The sequence below is a fragment of the Trichomycterus rosablanca genome, chromosome 12 (genome assembly GCF_030014385.1).
Source record: "Trichomycterus rosablanca isolate fTriRos1 chromosome 12, fTriRos1.hap1, whole genome shotgun sequence".
Lineage (NCBI taxonomy): Eukaryota > Metazoa > Chordata > Actinopteri > Siluriformes > Trichomycteridae > Trichomycterus > Trichomycterus rosablanca.
The window spans coordinates 38,388,435-38,409,666 of record NC_085999.1 but is presented as its reverse complement, the minus strand read 5'-3'; the positions used below and the strand labels follow the sequence as shown (position 1 = coordinate 38,409,666).

The 21,232-nt window shown below is 40.8% G+C and overlaps 1 protein-coding gene across 1 annotated transcript; it reads right to left on the bottom strand.

The window, feature by feature from the left end:
• Positions 1 to 205: 205 nt before the first annotated feature.
• LOC134324073 (cell surface glycoprotein CD200 receptor 1-B-like) lies at positions 206 to 6,943 on the bottom strand. The gene is made up of 6 exons (XM_063005724.1): positions 6,889 to 6,943; positions 2,363 to 2,674; positions 1,743 to 2,015; positions 1,398 to 1,486; positions 862 to 919; positions 206 to 291 (listed from the first exon to the last, which is right to left on the bottom strand). Exons 1-6 carry the CDS (start codon positions 6,941 to 6,943, stop codon positions 248 to 250), a joined length of 831 nt encoding a protein of 276 aa, XP_062861794.1. The 3' UTR covers positions 206 to 247.
• Positions 6,944 to 21,232: the final 14,289 nt, after the last annotated feature.

The following is a 21,232-nucleotide window of genomic DNA, read 5'->3' as shown; positions in this document are numbered from 1 at the left end:
CGCTGAGTTTGACACGTGATGTAAGATATTTGTCCCTTATCTTAAGAATCAGTGACCGGCCGAACTTAAATTAAACACGTTTTTTAATCTGTGTAGTTTGCAAAGAAAGGACTGTGTGGCATAGTAAATAAAATAAGATTTATTATACCAAATTTTAAAAACATACATATTTTAAATATACATCTGATAAAACCATTCAAACAGCACCAGGATTAATGATCGAATCCCTTTTTCCATTCTGAAGATCTTAACAGGACTGTAGTTGTAGTTCCTCTCTGTGTGTATCTGGCACTGAAAATATTCAACACCAACAAACTGTTAAACACTTACATACAATAAACTAAAATATTACCAATATATTTTTCCCCCACTTTTTTTTACCCCAATCTAGTCGTGTCCAGTTACTCTGATTGCTCCTCTATACTGATTCGACCCTTCACCGCTGACTGAGGACGCCTCTCAACTGACATACGCCCCCTCCAGCACGTACAGTCAGTACAGACTGCATTTTTCACTTGCACGAGTCAAGTTCATATACTTGACGGGCACCGTGTACGGAGGGCCACACCCCCATCAGCATCATTCCTCAGCCCTGTGCAGGCGCAATCAGTCAGCCAGCAAGGGACGCAGTCGCACCAGTTATGAGGACCTATGATCCGACTTTTTACCCCCTACCCTGAACAACAGCCAATCGTTGTTCATGCTGCCGCCCAGCCCAGTCGGAAAGGCAGAGTTGAGATTAGATACGATGTATTCGAGACCCTGACTCTGGTGCGCTGGTGTACTTTACCACTGCGCCACCTGAGCCGCATTGCCTGATTATAAAAGATTCAACTTTAAATAAAGATCGTTAGAAAATACCTGCGGGAGCATCGATTTCTTTGGGTTTGCGGTAAATTCTTTTCAATACTCCAAAAACCTGTGAACCACATAAAGAAGGTTATAAAATAATAAATATAAATCTTAGAAAGCATCTTGGCTAAAACACACTTTATTAGAAGTGTGTTAGGTTCAATAAATAGACTGGATCTGTGTATCATTATGTATTTATCAGTATTTACCATTAGTTGAGCATCTAATCGTTGTTTTTAATATATTTTTTCAGGTAAATTAAGACCAAATGACAGATTCTTGTTTATTCCTGCACTTTATATAAAAATACTTTTCCAGAAACGAGGTTTGTAGCTGACAACATGAACGCAGCGTTTGTAGAACAGCTTCTGAATCCACAACACCCCTGAGCAAGATAGCCCAGTTATTATTTACTTATTATCTATATAATAAATGATCTAGACTATATATCAAATTAAAGTCTGTCCATGTGTAACCATTGTTGTAATGGCGTATACTGCTCTCTGTGCTTTACCTTATTAAGGTATTGTTTGAAAGTATCTTACCTTGTATAAGATGTAAATTAAAAATGCAAGAGCAATAATGCAGCAGGCACGAACCAGCAGGGTAATTAAAGTCGATTTAACAGATGAATCTAACAATAAAGAAAACAGCATCATAAAAACCTTATTGTAACTCATTACTAATTATGTATTTTATCTCAAGTATCATGTCATGACACTTCAGCTTCATGGCTTTGTGATGGTTGGCTGCACAGATGGGTCAGCTTTCTTCAATACCCTCTGTCTCGTGTTGCTAATGCTATCAGGGGTAGTCGTGTGACTCTACGCTGGTATGAAATAATATCAAAGCCGAGCAGGATGTAAGAGATTCCACAGAGCCTAAATTACCTCTAATCATGAAGTTAAAGTGAAACTGGTTGAACTTGGGGTTGCTGGTAGAGGCGACACAGATGATGTTTCTGTGCGGGACGTTCGCCGGCAGGTTTATTTTGCTCGCTACGGTGAAAAGTCCCTCTGCAGTCTCGGTTATTTCAGTGCTGGATGAGGAAAAGTTCACTGCAGTTTTCCACTTGATGGATGATGCAGGTCTGCTTGTAGCTTCACACACGGCGACAGTGCGGCTGCGTTCAGCTTCTAACCAGCCGTGGACTTCTGGACGGGCTGATAATACATAAAGACGTGTTTCAGCAGTGTTGATAAAGAAAGCTATTATTTATACCATATTTTTTTACCATCACATGAAAATCTTCTTCCCTTTAAAGCTTCCGGACTATAAGCATCTCTCAGACACGACCGATTCCTCACCGCATCCAACCAAAATATAAAAGTGCAGAAACGTTTTGAAGATCCCTGGTATATTATATGTTAGTGGTAGCATAGTGGGTAGAGCTTTGGGCTATCAATCAAAATGTTGGGGGTTTGAATCCCAGCTATGCCATGCAGCTGTACTGTGATGTTAAAGCAGTGAGATGTATCATCACTATACTGTATAGAAATACTCCACCTACCCCATGCAGAAACATAAACAGTTTCTAAGTATCCTGTATGTTTGTAGGACACATCACATGTGTAAGTTCCTTCATCGTGGATGGAGAATTGTGGGATGATCAGGTGGTATGCTCCATCAGCGCTCCTGATCAGCTTCTTTCCGTCGCTGCAGGTGTCGTGATCCGGGTCGTTTTGAGATACGCCAATTTTGCACTCTTTGCCATGTGAGTTAATTTTCCAGATGGTATAAATCGCTTTGCCCAGTCTAATCTTTCTGTTGGTGCAATGCAAAGTCACATTGGTGCCGATTTCTGCACTTTCATTCTTGAAACCTGGAAGATGCAGGTAGTTTGTTTTAAAAAATTCGCTCTTGTTACTTTGGGCAGCAGAATAAGGAATCATCACATTTAGGGTCTGTTTGAAAACCTATTGAGCTGCCTTGCTGCCTACCTGATCAGCTGCCTCAGTAGAGAGGATCTAATAAGACGCTCTACTTAGAGATTACGCCAATTACGTCACCATATAGAAGCACTACTGACTGTAGTCCATCTGTTTCTCTACATGCTTTGTTAGCCCCCTTTCATGCTGTTCTTCAATGGTCAGGACCCCCACAGGACCCCCACAGAGCAGGTATTATTTAGGTGGTGGATGATTCTCAGCACTGCAGTGACACTGACATGGTGGTGGTGTGTGAGTGTGTGTTGTGCTGGTATGAGTGGATCAGACACAGCAGCGCTGCTGGAGTTTTAAAACACCTCACTGTCACTGCTGGACTGAGAATAGTCCACCAACCAAAAATATCCAGCCAACAGCGCCCCGTGGGCAGCGTCCTGTGACCACTGATGAAGGTCTAGAAGATGAGCGACTCAAACAGCAGCAATAGATGAGCGATCGTCTCTGACTTTACATCTACAAGGTGGACCGACTAGGTAGGAGTGTCTAATAGAGCGGACAGTGAGTGGACACGGTGTTTAAAAACTCCAGCAGCGCTACTGTGTCTAATCCACTCATACCAGCACAACACACACTAACACACCACCACCATGTCAGTGTCACTGCAGTGCTGAGAATCATCCACCACCTAAATAATACCTGCTCTGTGGGGGTCCTGACCATTGAAGAACAGGGTGAAAGCAGGCTAAAAAGGTATGTAGAAAAACAGATGTCTACAGTCAGTAATTGTAGAACTACAAAATGCTTCTACATTTCTTTTTCTCATAAATCAAAACGATAACCACATTACACCCCCGCATTCATGTTCCTGAACCCGGCCCTCAAATAGAAAAGTCTGGACACCCCTGACTTACACCTACAAGAGAAATGTACTGTACTTCATGGACAGAGGTAGCCTAGTAGGTAGAGCTGTGGATTACCATCTAGAAGGTTGTGGGTTCCAATCCCAGCTCTGACATGCAGCCACTGTTGGGCCCTTAAGCAAGACCCTTAACTGTCTCAACTCTAGGGGAGCTGTATGTGCTCTGACCCCAGCTTCCAAAGAAACTCATTGTACTGTACATGTGTATCTGTATATATAACCAATCAAGGTGTCCCATCGGTCCTAGATTATTATGATTAGTTTTAAAAATGTACTTCTGCTTTTAAAGATTCAAACACATACAGTGTATCACAAAAGTGAGTACACCCCTCACATTTCTGCAGATATTTAAGTATATCTTTTCATGGGACAACACTGACAAAATGACACTTTGACACAATGAAAAGTAGTCTGTGTGCAGCTTATATAACAGTGTAAATTTATTCTTCCCTCAAAATAACTCAATATACAGCCATTAATGTCTAAACCACCGGCAACAAAAGTGAGTACACCCCTAAGAGACTACACGCCTAAATGTCCAAATTGAGCACTGCTTGTCATTTTCCCTCCAAAATGTCAAGTGATTTGTTAGTGTTACTAGGTCTCAGGTGTGCATAGGGAGCAGGTGTGTTCAATTTAGTAGTACAGCTCTCACACTCTCTCATACTGGTCACTGAAAGTTCCAACATGGCACCTCATGGCAAAGAACTCTCTGAGGATCTTAAAAGACGAATTGTTGCGCTACATGAAGATGGCCAAGGCTACAAGAAGATTGCCAACACCCTGAAACTGAGCTGCAGCACAGTGGCCAAGATCATCCAGCGTTTTAAAAGAGCAGGGTCCACTCAGAACAGACCTCGCGTTGGTCGTCCAAAGAAGCTGAGTGCACGTGCTCAGCGTCACATCCAACTGCTGTCTTTGAAAGATAGGCGCAGGAGTGCTGTCAGCATTGCTGCAGAGATTGAAAAGGTGGGGGGTCAGCCTGTCAGTGCTCAGACCATACGCCGCACACTACATCAAATTGGTCTGCATGGCTGTCACCCCAGAAGGAAGCCTCTTCTGAAGTCTCTACACAAGAAAGCCCGCAAACAGTTTGCTGAAGACATGTCAACAAAGGACATGGATTACTGGAACCATGTCCTATGGTCTGATGAGACCAAGATTAATTTGTTTGGTTCAGATGGTCTCAAGCATGTGTGGCGGCAATCAGGTGAGGAGTACAAAGATAAGTGTGTCATGCCTACAGTCAAGCATGGTGGTGGGAATGCCATGGTCTGGGGCTGCATGAGTGCAGCAGGTGTTGGGGAGTTACATTTCATTGACGGACACATGAACTCCAATATGTACTGTGAAATACTGAAGCAGAGCATGATCCCCTCACTCCGGAAACTGGGTCGCAGGGCAGTGTTCCAGCATGATAATGACCCCAAACACACCTCTAAGACGACCACTGCTTTATTGAAGAGGCTGAGGGTAAAGGTGATGGACTGGCCAAGCATGTCTCCAGACCTAAACCCAATAGAACATCTTTGGGGCATCCTCAAGCGGAAGGTGGAGGAGCGCAAAGTCTCGAATATCCGCCAGCTCCGTGATGTCATCATGGAGGAGTGGAAAAGCATTCCAGTGGCAACCTGTGAAGCTCTGGTAAACTTCATGCCCAGGAGAGTTAAGGCAGTTCTGGGAAATAATGGTGGCCACACAAAATATTGACACTTCAGGAACTTTCACTAAGGGGTGTACTCACTTTTGTTGCCGGTGGTTTAGACATTAATGGCTGTATATTGAGTTATTTTGAGGGAAGAATAAATTTACACTGTTATATAAGCTGCACACAGACTACTTTTCATTGTGTCAAAGTGTCATTTAGTCAGTGTTGTCCCATGAAAAGATATACTTCAATATCTGCAGAAATGTGAGGGGTGTACTCACTTTTGTGATACACTGTACTTCACTTCTTCAGAAGTCAGATCTAAAAGCTTAATTTTAGCTTGATTGAGCCATTCTCAAACCAGCATTGACGTGTTTTGAGTCATTTTCCTATTGCAACACCAGTAACGCTTATGATTGTGATCGCTTGTGATCTTTTTGTTTTTTTGTTTTTACTATGTTTGTTTTTGGCTCTGCATGCGTTTTACTGGTAGCACAAAAGCCCCAAAGCAAAAACTTATTCAGCTGAACAGTTTTAAGAATATTAATATTAGTAGTTTTTTATATTTTCTGTGTCAGGCAGTAGTACACCAATCAACTTCCATGTATGTGAAAAGTTACTTGGCATCATGACTGACAGTAAATACGGTGTTGTTGGGATTAAATTCCTCACATTTCGTCCTCAAATACTGTATGTCGGTCGTAGGGACTACATTTTAAAGAGCATTAAGTTATAGTTGGTGAGGTATACGGGGTTCCTACCAAATATATTAAAAGAGCACCGTTCAAAAAGCTTAAAGTGACAAGTATGTTCCCTGAAGGACCAAGCATAACATTATGACCACAGACAGGTGAAGTGAATAACATGGATTATCTTCATCACGGCACCTGTTAGTGGGGAGGTATATTACACAGTAAGTGAACATTTTATCCCCAAAGTTGATGTTAGAAGCAGGAAAAATGGGCGAGCGTGAGGATCTGAGGGCCAGATTGTGATGGCTAGACGACTGGGTCAGAGCATCTCCAAAACTGCAGCTCTTGTGGGGTGTGTCCCGGTCTGCAGTGGTCAGTATCTATCAAAAGTGGTCCAAGAAAGGAACAGTGGTAAACCAGCAACAGGGTCATGGGCGGCCAAGGCTCATCTATGCACGTGGGGAGCGAAGGCTGGCCCGTGTGGTCCGACCCAACAGACGAGCTATTGTAGCTCAAACTGCTGAAGAAGTTTGGTCATAATGTTATGCCTGATTGGTGTACATAACTGTAGAACATTATAGAACGTCATACACCACCAAATTTATAATACAACAACATGCTGCCCATTTTTATGCCCCAAAATATGACAAAATTCAATTTCTTTCGACAAATAAGCATCAGACACACAAAACGTTTCAGAGAGCATTAAAACCTAAAACCATTAAACTCTTCCATGAAAAGAAGATTAGAGCCTGTGTACAAAAACACAAAGTGAACATGATTTTTATTTACATTAATATATTAATGTTTACCAGAGACTATTTAATTCAATTTATTTTTCAATTTTTAAAGATTTTTTAAAGATTTCATGTAAAACAAACCTGTCCTCACCTTCGACTGAAAGGAAAAGTGTACAGATGATGATGATGTGTTCCTGAATCTTCATCTCTGAGTGAATGAAGTTTAAACGTTCACACAACTTTGATTACTGCTCATGACTTTACAAAACAAAGTGTGTGTGTGTGTGTGTGTGTGTGTGTGTGTGTGTGTGTGTGTGTGTGGGAGGAAACTGAAAGAGGAAACAAAATGAGACTTACAGCAAGAAGCTTTATTCCCAGGTCCTGGGTTCTGGGTTTGATTCCCAGGCATTTTAATAAATAAATTAATAAATAAATGCTTATTATATTGGGGAGGATTTTGAGCATACCTAAGTACTGACCTGTCCCCTACAATTTACACCGATCAGTCATAACATTAAAACCACCTTCTTGTTTCTACACTCACTGTCCATGTTATCAGCTCCACTTACCATATAGAAGCACTTTGTAGTTCTACAATTACTGACTGTAGTCTGTACATGCTTTGTTAGCCCCCTTTCATGCTGTTCTTCAATGGTCAGGACCCCCCAGGACCCCCACAGAGCAGGTATTATTTAGGTGGTGGATGATTCTCAGCACTGCACTGACATGGTGCTGGTGTGTTAGTGTGTGTTGTGCTGGTATGAGTGGATCAGACACAGCAGCGCTGCTGGAGTTTTTAAATACCGTGTCCACTCACTGTCCACTCTATCAGACACTCCTACCTAGTTGCTCCACCTTGTAGATGTAAAGTCAGAGACGATCGCTCATCTACTGCTACTGTTTGAGTCGCTCATCTTCTAGACCAGGGGTATTCAACAAAAATTTGAAGAGGTCCAGTTAGAGAAAATTTCTTGAAGCAAAGGTCCGGAATGTTTAACTATATATACAGTGTATATATATATATATATATATATATATATATATATATATATATAGCATTTAGCGGACACTTTTATCCAAAGCGACTTACACAATGAGCAACTGAGGGTTAAGGGCCTTACTCAGGGACCCAACAGTGGCAACTTGGTGGTGGTGGGGCTTGAACCGGCAACCTTCTGTTTATTAGTCCAGTACCTTAACCACTGAGCTATCACTGCATAACATAAAATATATATATTGATATATATTATATATAAGTAGCCTAGTAGTTGTATCAACATCTGCATGTAATCAATAACTGACTGTCAAATCAAATGTCTGTTTGTTTATTAGGATTATAACGTCATGTTTTACACTTTGGTTACATTCATGACAGGAACGGTAGTTATTCATTACACAAGACTCATCAGGTGTCATGGACAATTTAGTGTCTCCAATTCACCTCACTTGCACGTCTTTGTACTGTGGGAGGAAACCGGAGCACCGAAGTAAACCCACACAGACACGGGGAGAACATGCAAACTCCACACAGAGAGGACCCGGACCACCCCACCTTATCAAACCTTTCTCTTATCAAATTAAGAGAAAATAAAAATAAATTGTGCTCCAGTGGGAAGTAAGAACAGAAATGAGTCTCTCCATCATGGATTAAATGCTGTAATTTCGCTGTACACGTTTCTTTTTTGGAGAGCGTCATTTGTCTCCTGTCTCACTCGTCTTTTCTCAACTTTCTCCGGCACGGTCGTCTGTATCTCTCCCTTCTTTTTTCTACGTTCGCTATCTTTCTTTTTCTTTCCACCGTCTTTCCACATGTAACTCGCCTCTAACTCTCTTATCTGTCTGCACTGTACAGTCGCAGTGTTTACCGGCTGGAATGCACAGACTTGATTGGCTGAGTGGTGTCACGTGATCTCTGGTGTCTGTGCGTTTTCTCATCCACTAAACCGCTACCGTAAATGGTACAGAAGCTGCGCCGGTTAAAATAGAAGCGCTCCGTCAGGTTTCAAATCATAACTTTCTGTTTTGGCTGTAGGTCCGGGTCCGTATGGGACAGATTCTGGGTCCGGACCCGGACCGCGGTCCGCCTGTTAGTGACCTCTGTTCTAGACCTTCATCAGTGGTCACAGGACGCTGCCCACGGGGCGCTGTTGGCTGGATGTTTTTGGTCGGTGGACGATTCTCAGTCCAGCAGTGACAGTGAGGTGTTTAATAACTCCAGCAGCGCTGTTGTGTCTGATCCACTCATACCAGCACAACACACACTAACACACCAGCACCATGTCAGTGTCACAGCATTGCTGAGAATCATCCACCACCTAAATAATACCTGCTCTGTGGTGGTCCTGTGGGGGTCCTGACCATTGAGGAACAGCATGAAAGGGGGCTAATTGGTATGTGGTAAGTGGAGCTGATAAAATGGACAGTGAGTATAGAAACAAGGAGGTGGTTTTAATGTTATGGCTGATCAGTGTATATTGTCAATACATCCTTGACACAAACTACATTATTTACGACAAATACAAAACACAAATATTAAAAATATATCACCTCTGCTTGTGTTAATGGTAGGGTAACTGGGATAAGCTGATGCTTCATTGGTTTTAGGAGGTGATCATTTTATACTGGACCTTTTGTCCCATGAAAGCCATTTAAAATTTTACTTGCAAGTTGTGGAATCACCACTAGAGGGAGCCAAAATACGGGTTCTGTTTCTCACCAACTACTAAGAGAACTAGTAAGTTGAATATTAGGTCAGACAGCTCAAGGAATGCAGTGTGCGAATTAAATGATCAGAACCAGGTAACAGGGCAGGACGTGGAGCTTCAGTGAGCTCTAGATCTTTGTAAACTGCCTGCAAAGGACGTCTTCAACTGTAGTGGAAGGTAAGGGGTGAGGAGAGTGCACCAATTCATGGATATAAGATTTCCAAGACATTATTAAACATTCTTAGCAACACTCTTGCACGTATTATCCAGAGGTTCCAAAATTTGGCACAAACTGGCCTTGTCGTTGGTACAAAAGCTGATATTTCATCCAGAAACCCACATGATACTGCTAAAGACTTACAGGACGACCTCATAAAGGCTGGGACAAACGTTTCAGTGACAGCCATAAGAAGATCAATAAACAACCAAGGACTTTATGTTCGTATTCATGATGCACGCCACTCTTGACCAAGAAGCACAGGAAGGGTCGACTGGAATACGCCTGAAGGAATTTGGGTACAGTTCTAAGATCTGACAAATAAAAACTGGAGCCATCTGGCCACATGCGTCAGTGGTTTGTCAGGACAAGACTATGGTTCATGCATGTCGGTGGTCAGTGGTGATGTGGAGATTGACTAGCTGTGGGGTCACTGAGACCCCAAACAGAACGCAATAAAAATATAAAATTGTTTATTTCCAGTCATTAAGTATCAAGCTGATTGAAAAGGGCTCAGGATATTTTGTGAGCTGTTTAAGAGGCTCCGGGGTGTCAGAGACCCTAAACATGAGGGTTAATAAACTGCAGTCATTCAGTCTGATAATTATGCAACAACAGAAACCAACAACAGCAAACTCTTTTCTTTGTACACCCCTGCTGGGACCCTTTAAATAACGTCTTACCATTGTTATCTCTGTGGACATACTAGCATGTAAACTGGCATTAAGTTCTTCTAACGCTTCCTCATTACTAGCTGGTTAGTATGTGTAAAAAGGATGCATTTTTTTAACTAGGCTAGAGGGGAAATGACGGCTTCCTGTTTCAGCTACAATCGTTTATCAGTGCATCTATTCTCTGCAGGCCTGCACACTGATACACTTGTGATATTAGACTTATGTTAAAACCTATTTCTATTAACAATCATATACAGAGCCAGTAGAAAATCATCATTCATGTCACAATCTTTAGATTTTGTCAAAGTACACTCTAAAAGGTCAAATAAATTCACTTTTAGCAATTAATTAATATGTATTTATGTATAATGATTGAATACATTAACATATCATAACAATTTGCAGTTGCAATTGTAAATATTCACCCCTCCCGTAAATAAAATGAGGATTTATAAGTGTAAACATTTCTGCTGAGCTGGGATTTCAGGCTTTAACTAAATAAATAATGTAGTATTTTAATACTGCCAGTTTTATTTATTCAGTCACTACATTATACTGCTGATCGTACAACCTTCTGCTAGTCTGTATGACCTAAAACGACCCCTAATTTGCTTTGATGTTTTATATAAACGCCACACAAAGATGTGCTTAAGGTGTGATACGACAACGTTGGTAATGTAATTACACCGAAAGAGCAACATGTGTACGGATTCCAAGACCTAGAACATTCCTAGAGACACCACTGGTATTGTGCCAGTACTGTGTTAAAGTTCCAAACCTATGGCACTGCAAACCAGAGGTCTGAGCAAGACATCAGGATACACACAAGAACCCCGGTGTTACTGCAAAAGACTTACAGGACGACCTGATAAAGACTGGGACCAAATGTTTCAGTGACAACCATAAGAAGATCAACTTCATGGCTGGACCCTTGACCAAGAAGCACAGGAAGGGTCTACTGGAATTTGAAATAAAAACTGGAGCTGTTTGGCCAAGTGGATCAGTGCTTTGTCAAGGACAAGCAGGACAAGGCTTATGACCAGAAGAATTTAGTCCCTACGGTCAAGCATGTCGGGGGTCAGTGGTGATGTGTGGATGTTTTTCAGCAGCAGGAACTGGCAGTTCAAGGCATTTTGAGGAGGAACGTTCTGCCTTCTGTAGTGAAAGTGAACCTTGGTGATAATTGGACTTTCCAGGATGACAGTGAGGTCTGGTTAAAGAATCAGTCATGGAATATCCTGGTTTGGATCTTCTCAGTCTACAGATTTATATCTAATGGTGGGATTTAAAAAGAATTCCTATAAACGCTGCAGGTCAAACAATTTACCTTCCAGATCTCACACATCAGGTTAATCGTCCCCTAGACGTTTCTTTTTGGGACTGGTCAGGTTTAAAGAGGTAACAGATCCTGCCAATTACACCCAAAACCTGATCATCAGATGAACGACTAGAGATGCAGTTATAATCTTTAGTGGTAGCACCTCTCTGTGTCGGGTGTGGTGGAAAAAAACCTTGATAAAATACCTCAGAGACTGGATTATGAGTAGAAAAGAGTTTGAATGTTGTCTGTAGAGAAGATCGCACCAAGTCTCACATGGAAACTTGGAGAGCATGATAACAAGGAAAGAAAACAATCACTCTTATATACTCCCATCGCTGTCCTTGGTGGGATAGTGGAAAAACACCACTTTCCAGTAACATTCTATAGCAGCAGTATTCTTGGAATATAGGAATATGACTACAGGCAATCATGCCCTAAGCATATCTACAGGTTCTAAGTATCAATTGATTATGTATTAATACTCTGTTGATGCAGTTGTAGGGGTGGTACCGCCTGAAGAAGGTGGTCCAGGACCAGGCTCTTCTAAATCGCTATAGTGTTTTTGGGAAGTCATTGTAAGCTACTTCCCTATTGCTCTATACCTCAGTGGCTCTGGACGAGGACGCTGTGGAGGACAACTGCACTACGTAATGTAAATATGACACAACACACATTATATTTCAGTCTGATTTGCAATCTACTTTCTTTCATATTGACCCGTACATGCATTCTAACAATCCCAACTTCCCCTTTTCATACAGGTTTTGAAACCAGGTCATTTATAGCATTTTATTTTTTATATCAAATTTGCATTTATTCTCAAAGAAAGAAATGAGATTAATATGACAAAAAAAGATCTCATTATCTGTGTTGAAACCTCATCTGTAAATCTGTAATCTGAAAATTCCCAGTATGCGTAGTTTCCACAGCCAATGTTCCAAAATATAAAAGCCAGTTGGCTTTTAATACCTGCTCTGTGGTGGTCCTGTGGGGGTCCTGACCATTGAAGGACAGGGTGAAAGGGGCTAACAAAGCATGCAGAGAAACAGATGGACTACAGTCAGTAATTGTAGAACTACAAAGTGCTCCTATATGGTAAATGGACAGTGAGTGTAGAAACATTAAGCACATGTAAGTAAAACGCTTATTCACTTTTTATATTAGAGGGGGACTCGTGTCACCTGCTTGTTGGTTTACAATCCCACCCTCCTTCCCAACCTGCAGCCTGTGGCTCGCTATTTAATGCTATAGACTAGAGTATTACTATACATACATGCATATATGCATCCCAGAAAAGCAGTTGTGCCCCAGCTGACCTAAACGTTGATAACTTGAATGATGTTGTTAGAAAGCTCTTCTGCTTCCTGGACAGAGTACCGGTTCATCACGGGGCGACAGACGTTCACAAATTTGCCTACTTACTCGCACACTGGAACGATTCAGAGTCGCCAAACAGTGTCAGACACGTTTTTGAAAAGTAGGAGGCAATCGAGGACCCGAAGGAACCCCACAAACCCAGAATCAAACCCAGTCAGGCTTCCATTAGCACCACGATTCTGTAGCTGTACTGTTATAGAAAACTGAGCTGTACTTTAAAAGTGCATGATATGTAAGAAACAGTTAAACAAGTTTATCCCTGGTTAATAAAAGAAGATTTATTCATGCATGTTGGTAAGCAAGAGGTGTTAAGTGTGTGTGTGTGTGTGTGTGTGTGTGTGTGTGTTTGTGTGTGTGTGTGTGTGTGTGTGTCTGCTGTGCGGTTAAGTTCATATGCAAACCACAGAACACAGGAAATGAAGGGAAACACAAGCGTGCTCTTGTTTGACGTTTTTCTGTCTCTGCGTTCGACAGTCTTGTACCTGCTAATGAAATGAGGTGGGTTGACATTTGAGCGAGCGCTCATCCCGTAAACCATCACCGTACGACTCTCAGTAAGATCAGACCTCAGGTTCACACTACTCGCCCCAAAGGAGTCAGATTATGGGGAACTGCTCAAACTGCGGTGAAAGGTAGGTGATCACGTTACTCACATACACATAAAATACAGTATATCAAATAAGATGACACCATCATACCGTCCTCGGTATCGAAACGGCAGGATGGGAGTTACCTGTCAAACACGGAATAAACTGATGACAGGACATCAGGAAATCCAGTGAGTGTAAATACTCGTGTTGTAATCATGTTCTTCTGTCTCATTTCTCTAGTAAAGAAAAGAATGTCGAAGAAGGAGGTAAGATTTGTGTTTTTCTATCACTCAGTAAAACTAAAAGCAGAAGGATGTTGGTTTTTAGGTCTATAAACGCACAAACCACCCATTAGGTCTAGTGTTGGTGGCTTTCCACCCAAATCACAACCCATGGGGTGCAGAATTGCAATTTTGCCTTTTAACTGCACAGGCTTAGTATCGAGCAGTTAGGTACTGGACGAGTGATCACAAGGTGGCTGGTTCAAGCCCCACTGTTTACATTTACGGCATTTAGCAGACGCCTTCATTCAAACAGTGGCAACCTAGCCCAACTTGGTTGGGCTTGAACAGGTGACCTTCTGATTACTTAATCACTGAGCCACTATCCTTACTGCCTTACCAGTGACACAATCCTACTGTTGGGCCCCTGAGGATGGCCCTAACTTTAAATTGCGCGTTTTGTATTCTGCTAAATGCTCAAGTGTGGGTGGCTTCCTACCTATACAGTTAGGTATACCTATACTGGGCTACTGATGACAAGGTGGCTGGTTTAAGCCCCACTGTTTACATTTACACTTACGGCATTTAGCAGGCACCTTCATTATCATCATAGCTAATTACAGTCCAGCAGTTGAGGGTCAAGAATCTTGCTCAGGGGTCCAACAGTGGCAACCTAGGCCAACTTAGTTGGGCTTGAACAAGTGACCTTCTGATTACCTAATCACTGAGTCACTATTCTTACTGCCCGACCACTCACTAGTTTGTACTGTTGGGCCCCTGAGCAAGGTCCTAACTTCAAGTGCTCATATTGTATTTAGTCACAGTTGCGTCTGCTAAATGCTCAAGTGTGAGTGGCTTCCCATCTACAGTTAGGTACTGGGCTACTGATCACAAGGTGGCTGGTTCAAGCCCCACCGTTTACATTTATGGCATTTAGCAGACGCCTTCATTATCATCATCATAGCTAATTACAGTCCAGCAGTTGAGGATCAAGGGTCTTGCTCAAGGGTCCAACAGAGGCAACTCAGCAGTGGTTGGGCTTGAATAAGTGGCCTTTCGATTACTTAATCACTAAGCCATTATCTTTACAACCCCACCCCACAAGTTTCTACTGTTGGGCCCCTGAGCAAGGTCCTAACTTCAAGTGCTCGTATTGTATTCAGTCACAGTTGCGTCTGCTAAATGTTCAAGTGTAGGTGGCTTCCCACCCAAATCACAACCCATAGGGTTTTGAGTTGTGATTTTGGCTTTCAACTGCACAAACTTTGTACAGAGCAGTACTGTACTAGTGATCACAAGGTGGCTGGTTCAAGCCCCACCATTTAAGATAAGATAGCCTTTTATTATCCCACAGGGGAAATTTGTAGTTTATATTTACGGCACATCGGCACATGGCACTCCGTGCACGATATGGATCCCCATATGAACCCACCTCGTGTCATCGTGTTACTGGCAGCTTCCTCGGTCAGGAGAGAAAAATCAGCAGAAATATTAAATCGAGTGATTGGATACGATGAAATTGGAAGGAAAATTGTGGAACAGTGCAATAAAAATAAAAAACTAATGTTTTCTCTCTCTTTCTCTGTTTCTTTCTGAACTCAAAACTGTTGATCTGCCTACAGGTCAGGTAAGAGTCCAATCCAAACACCAGCATTACAACCACTGACATCTTAGTCCTTAAAATAATATATTCTTTTTCTTATTCAAGCACTCAAATAAAAATGAATGCAAATATTTACTGAATGGATGAAAATATTTCCCTAAATTCAGTTTGCCATGCTTACATGATGCAAATTACCAACTCGGTTACTATACAAGTTGGGACATTTTGAAAAATGCAGTAAAATTAAGAATCTGTGATTTGTTAATTCTCTTAGATTTTTTATTTAACTGATTTATTTGAAAAAAACAAAAACAAATGAATAACATTGTTGTACTATGTTTCTTTCAACCACAATACAAAAAAAAAAAATCCTAAATACTAAAACCTTTTTTATTCTGGGTCTCAGGAGGATATATAAGTATAAATATAGAAATAAAGATATAATTATAGTTATAAATATATACAATAATCCAGAAATTAGAAATTAATCCAGAAATCCAGAAATCTTTTACAAGTAATGTGTATAAATTAATAAAGGAAGTTGATTTGATTTAAGTTTCATTGAATGAAATTAATTTCATTGTACCTGTGGGACAATCCAGTTAAATATTAGAAGCAGATTAAAAACTGAGAGATTAGGCAAAATTACCACAAAGGCGTAATGACATAGTGGCTTTGCATGACCTTTTAAACCAGATTTAACAAGAGTGCTAATAAGATAAAACTAACACTAGCAAAACACACAAGCCTATGTGGCTTTATTTATCACAGTAGCACGACGGTTTCTCATGCAGTGCCGTCTGAGAGCTCAAAAATCCTCACACATTCAGCAGTGGACTTTACAAATTATCTAAATTTGGAAGAACCAAGACCTCAGTGCTAATGAAGAGTGCTGTTTTAGGGTTCCTAAGTGCTTGTATCTATGTTTGTGTGGTTTAATCTGCAGAATGTCTTTGCAGTAGATAGACAGACAGACAGACAGACGGACAGACAGACATATAGATAGACAGATAGACAGACAGACAGGCAGACAGACAGACATACAGATAGATAGACAGACAGACAGACAGACAGACAGACAGACAGATAGATAGATAGATAGATAGATAGATAATCTGAGGGGCAACCAGTGAGGCCGACCACAAAGTATTATTGGTATTACAGTGTTTTTTTTTACCTTCTTTATTGATCACTAATAATCCTGTAAAGAACTTAAATTCTAGAGTTGTATTCTAATCTGTTTTATTTTTATTTTTTTATGTTCTTTTCTCATTTCTGTTTACTGTTCATTGTTTACCACTTTGGCAACAGTGTATGTAATTACATTCATGCCAATAAAGCACCACTGAACTGAACTGAACTGAACTAGATAGATAGATTAGATAGATAGATAGATAGATAGATTAGATAGATAGATAGATAGATAGATAGATAGATAGATAGATAGATAGATAGATAGATAGATAGATAGATAGATAGATAGATAGATAGATAGATAGATAGATAGATCACTTTATTAATCCCAAAGGGAAAGTCAAGTATTACAACAGCTCAAGGTACATTACAAAAAGTTAGTGAAGGCTCAAGTTACATTAGAAAAAAAATTAAGTAAGTAAAAGAAAAAAATTTAAGTCAGTAAAGGCTCAATGTGTGTAAGAAATATTAAGTAAGTAAGTATTACAGTACAGTGCTGGTAGGTAATAAATATATATTTAACATGATATAATAACAAAATTATAAAAGTGTCCTGTGCAGTGACATAAACAGAGTGACAGATCATGCTTTATGAGTCTGTCCTGATAGTCCTGGTATTGACTCAGTGTGCAATGATGTCCCGGTGTTTAAGCATTTCATAGTCACAGCATTAGTCTAATAATAATAACAACCAGTCTGGTCTGATTTATACTCTGTGCTTATTTTGCTCTGAAGCAGGCGGACGTTCTATACGCCACTATCGACCACGGCAACGCCCCGGCAGCCAGAGCTGTGGGAGACTCTCAGGACAGCGACTGTGATTACGCTGTAGTAAAATTACCCGGCGAGATGACTAGAAAACCTGAACATATCGACGACAACGCAGATGATTATGTACTAATGACCTGAACCTTAGTACGTCACGCCTGTAATCTGTAAATATAAGTTATTTTGTGGATGCGCTGGTGCCTGATGCAGTAGATTAAACTCGGTGGTTGCACCGTTCATCTTTATGTAATGTTTATCATAGACACATGAACACTGTATGGCCAGAAGTATGAAATCAGGTGCTTTACTCACACACCCGTTGCTAACCCACATGTTAAATAAATGTGGAGCATCCAACACTTTGGGGAATGCCTTTTTCTGTTCCAGCAAGGTCCATAATGACATGATTTGGTAGATTTTGAGTGTCCTGTAACACCCATCTAACACCTTTAGGATAAATTAGAACATTAATTGCATGCCAGGCGTTTTAGAACTGATCTTCATTCGACTAAATGGGGACAAATGCTCACAGACACATTCAAAAATCTCATGGAAACTTTTACAGGAAAGTCCACAGTTTTGGAAAGAATTGTCCCACAAGTCAACATACTTCTGGCTATATAGTGTACGATGAGATACAAAGATAAACATCTGTCATTTTTATTTGTGAGAACATGCTAAAGCATATTAAAATGAATGTAATTACCATGTATAGAACCTGCTGAATGTAGGTCTTTAACCCTGTTTAACCTTCATAAAAATAATGGGATTATTTACAATACTACTATTACTATTAATCAGTAATTATGGCGGCACGGTGGGGCAGTGGGCAATGCTGTCGTCCTTTCTGGCTGGGGTTCTTTCTTTGTGGAGTTTGCATGTTCTCCCAGTGTCCACAATGTGTGTCCTGTGATGGACTGGTGACCTGTCCAGGGTGTTTCCTGCCTTGTATGCCACTGCCAGGTTGTCACTGTCACTGTTGTAACCTTCAATTGCTTAGACTGTACACTGTCACAGTACTGTACGTCTGCCTTTTTTCCTTGTCCATAAGCACTGTTTAGTTCTCCTGACACGCCCAGATTTGTCAGTAAGATGTTATGCATTAATTAGAAATGTTTTTGTGTAAGTGGTGACTGCATACGTACGTTTGGCCAAGCGTTACACAACTGAAGCCAAAAGTGCACATATAACTAAAAGGAACATGTACGTCATGGCTTCTGAAACCAAATCATTATAATTCTATTTTTATCCAAACAAACTTCACTTATGGTTGGTGTCACTGGGGTGCCACCAGTGTGTATCTTTCCGAGAGCTGGATTATCACAGACTCCCGTTTCGATTCTGCTCTGTCCCTGTTCTGTCCTTAATCTCCATTGCGGGCTGCAGAGGTGTTTGTGTACTTTGTTTTGTATTTTTTGGTTTATTTAGAACTTTCCAATTTTTATTACTGGCAGATTAAACATCCTGCATTTTTAATTTCATTTATCAGTATCATTTTTCAGTTTAATAACAGGATGAGACGCAACCCATCCTAAACAAAGTACTAAAACATTCATTCATTCACTTTCTTAACTGCGTATCCAATAAGGGTCGCATGGGGTGCTGGAGCACACAGTAACACCCTGGACGGGGCACCAGTCCATCGCAGGGCAGACACACACACACACACACACACACACACACACACACACACACACACACACACACACATTTACCTATACGGCAATTTTGTATCTCCAATTAATCTGACTGCATGTTTTTGGACTGTGGGAGGAAACCGGAGCACCCAGAGGAAACCGGAGCAGACACAGGGAGAACATGCAAACTCTGCACAGAAAGGACCCGGACCGCCCCGCCTGGGGATCGAACCCAGGACCTTCTTGCTGTGAGGCGACAGTGCTACCCACCGAGCCCCGTGCTGCCCAGCTACTAAAACAATAATGAGGGGGAAAACATTATAAAACAAATAAATAAATGAAATGAGTGTCAGTTTACATTTCGGCTCAACTTTGCTGTGTTTTATTTAATATATTTAGTATTTACAGCTTTGACCACCCTCTTAGACAAAGCCAAACATGGCTCAGACGTGGTGGTCTAGCATAATAGACACTTTTTGCTTAAACATGTTTTCCAATCGGTCAAAATCGGTTTCTACTTGAAGTAATTTAAACTTTTTAATATATTTAGTATTAACAATCCATTGCAAAGCCTGGACCAGCCCCTTAGACATAGCCAAACACAGAGATGGGGTCACAGACTCAAGTCAACTCGTTTCAAATGACTCGGACTTGACTCGTGACTCGCAAAAAATTACTTGTGTAAAACAAAAGTCAGCAACATTAGTTACGTGTGACAGTTATATATATATATATATATATATATATATATATATATATATATACACGTATATGATCCGACATCATTCTGATCGTGTCATTTTCTGCTCTCTAATAATAATAACGCTCCGGCCGTCTTAACCCACAACACACACAATGTGTAAATGTTCCAGCCAGCTTCCGGCGTAGTGATGAAGCGTCGCTCCCTACTTAAAATGGTGGAATACCCTACGTAGTGCACTTCACAGTAACAGATAATGTGAATGGAACGCTCCTACAGAATTGGTGCTAATGGTTGTAAGAGACGCTTTCTGAACCAATCAGAGCTTCTGATTGTAATTGTTAGTATGAAATGCTGTTATTTGCATTTATTCAGTTTGCGTCACACAGATGACGTGGTAATGAAACGCTCGATCGGCTTTCTAACGAGTTCCTGTTTTACTTCACAACCCGGGAAAAGTTTGGAGGTTTTTAATTATAAGCACATTTACAAAATAACGGATTCTGTTCCTAATGGGACGCACGCTTATAAATGTAATAGCATCTGGAAGAACAGAAGCTCAGGTAAGCAGCGGTTATGATGTTTTTGCTGTGTTCGGGATTTTGGCCGCTGTGCCATAATTTGCAATGAAAACAAAACATCAGTTTGAGCTTTTAACTGGAACCTGGGAAAGTAAAGGCACGAAGTAAAACGGCAACATACACTCGCTAATCTGTTGTTGTTTTTTATCTGAACTTACAGATTATTTCTTTATTTCTTTTTGTGACTTGTGAACATCTCTGGCCAAACATGGCTCAGACGTGGTGGTCTAGCATAACAGACACTTTTTGCTTTTTCCAATCGTCAGAATCGGTTTCTACTTAAAGTAATTTCAGCTTAATTGTACCTCAGCAAAACATCTAAATGACAAAACCATAATTCAGCCTGTAGATGGAGCCACATACCAAAAGTCATTCCTCAAACTCACCACTATTTCAGAAGTCCGTCCTTCAGCAGCCTGAGGTTCATCATCCGGCGTCTCTTTCAGTTCGGATCATGGGGAGTCCCAGACTCAGAGTCTGATCAGACATGTTGTGGTTTCAGTGGGTGAAGGACAAAGTAAAATCTCTCATATTACTTGAATTCTCTTTCCTATGACTGTGAGTAAGAGATACACACACTTACCCCCGAGTTTCCACCATTCAGCCCTTCTAGCCTGATTTATTTGAAAACGAGTGGAAGATTTGAACCGGTCAGTTATGAATCCGTGGCCTCACAGCAACACACTGAATCATTTACTTACTACGGCTGATACATACCCTGTTACATAAACTATTAATTAAGAGGTAAAATCTAGCTTTCAAGGGCTAGACGTAATGCAAATGCTATAACCAAATGTATTTAAGGTCAAATTTAATGGGTTTACAACATGCAAATCAGTAATAACGTATGTGTGACTACGCTTATCAGAAACAAATGCAAATTGTTCTTGTCTAGAGATCATTTTAA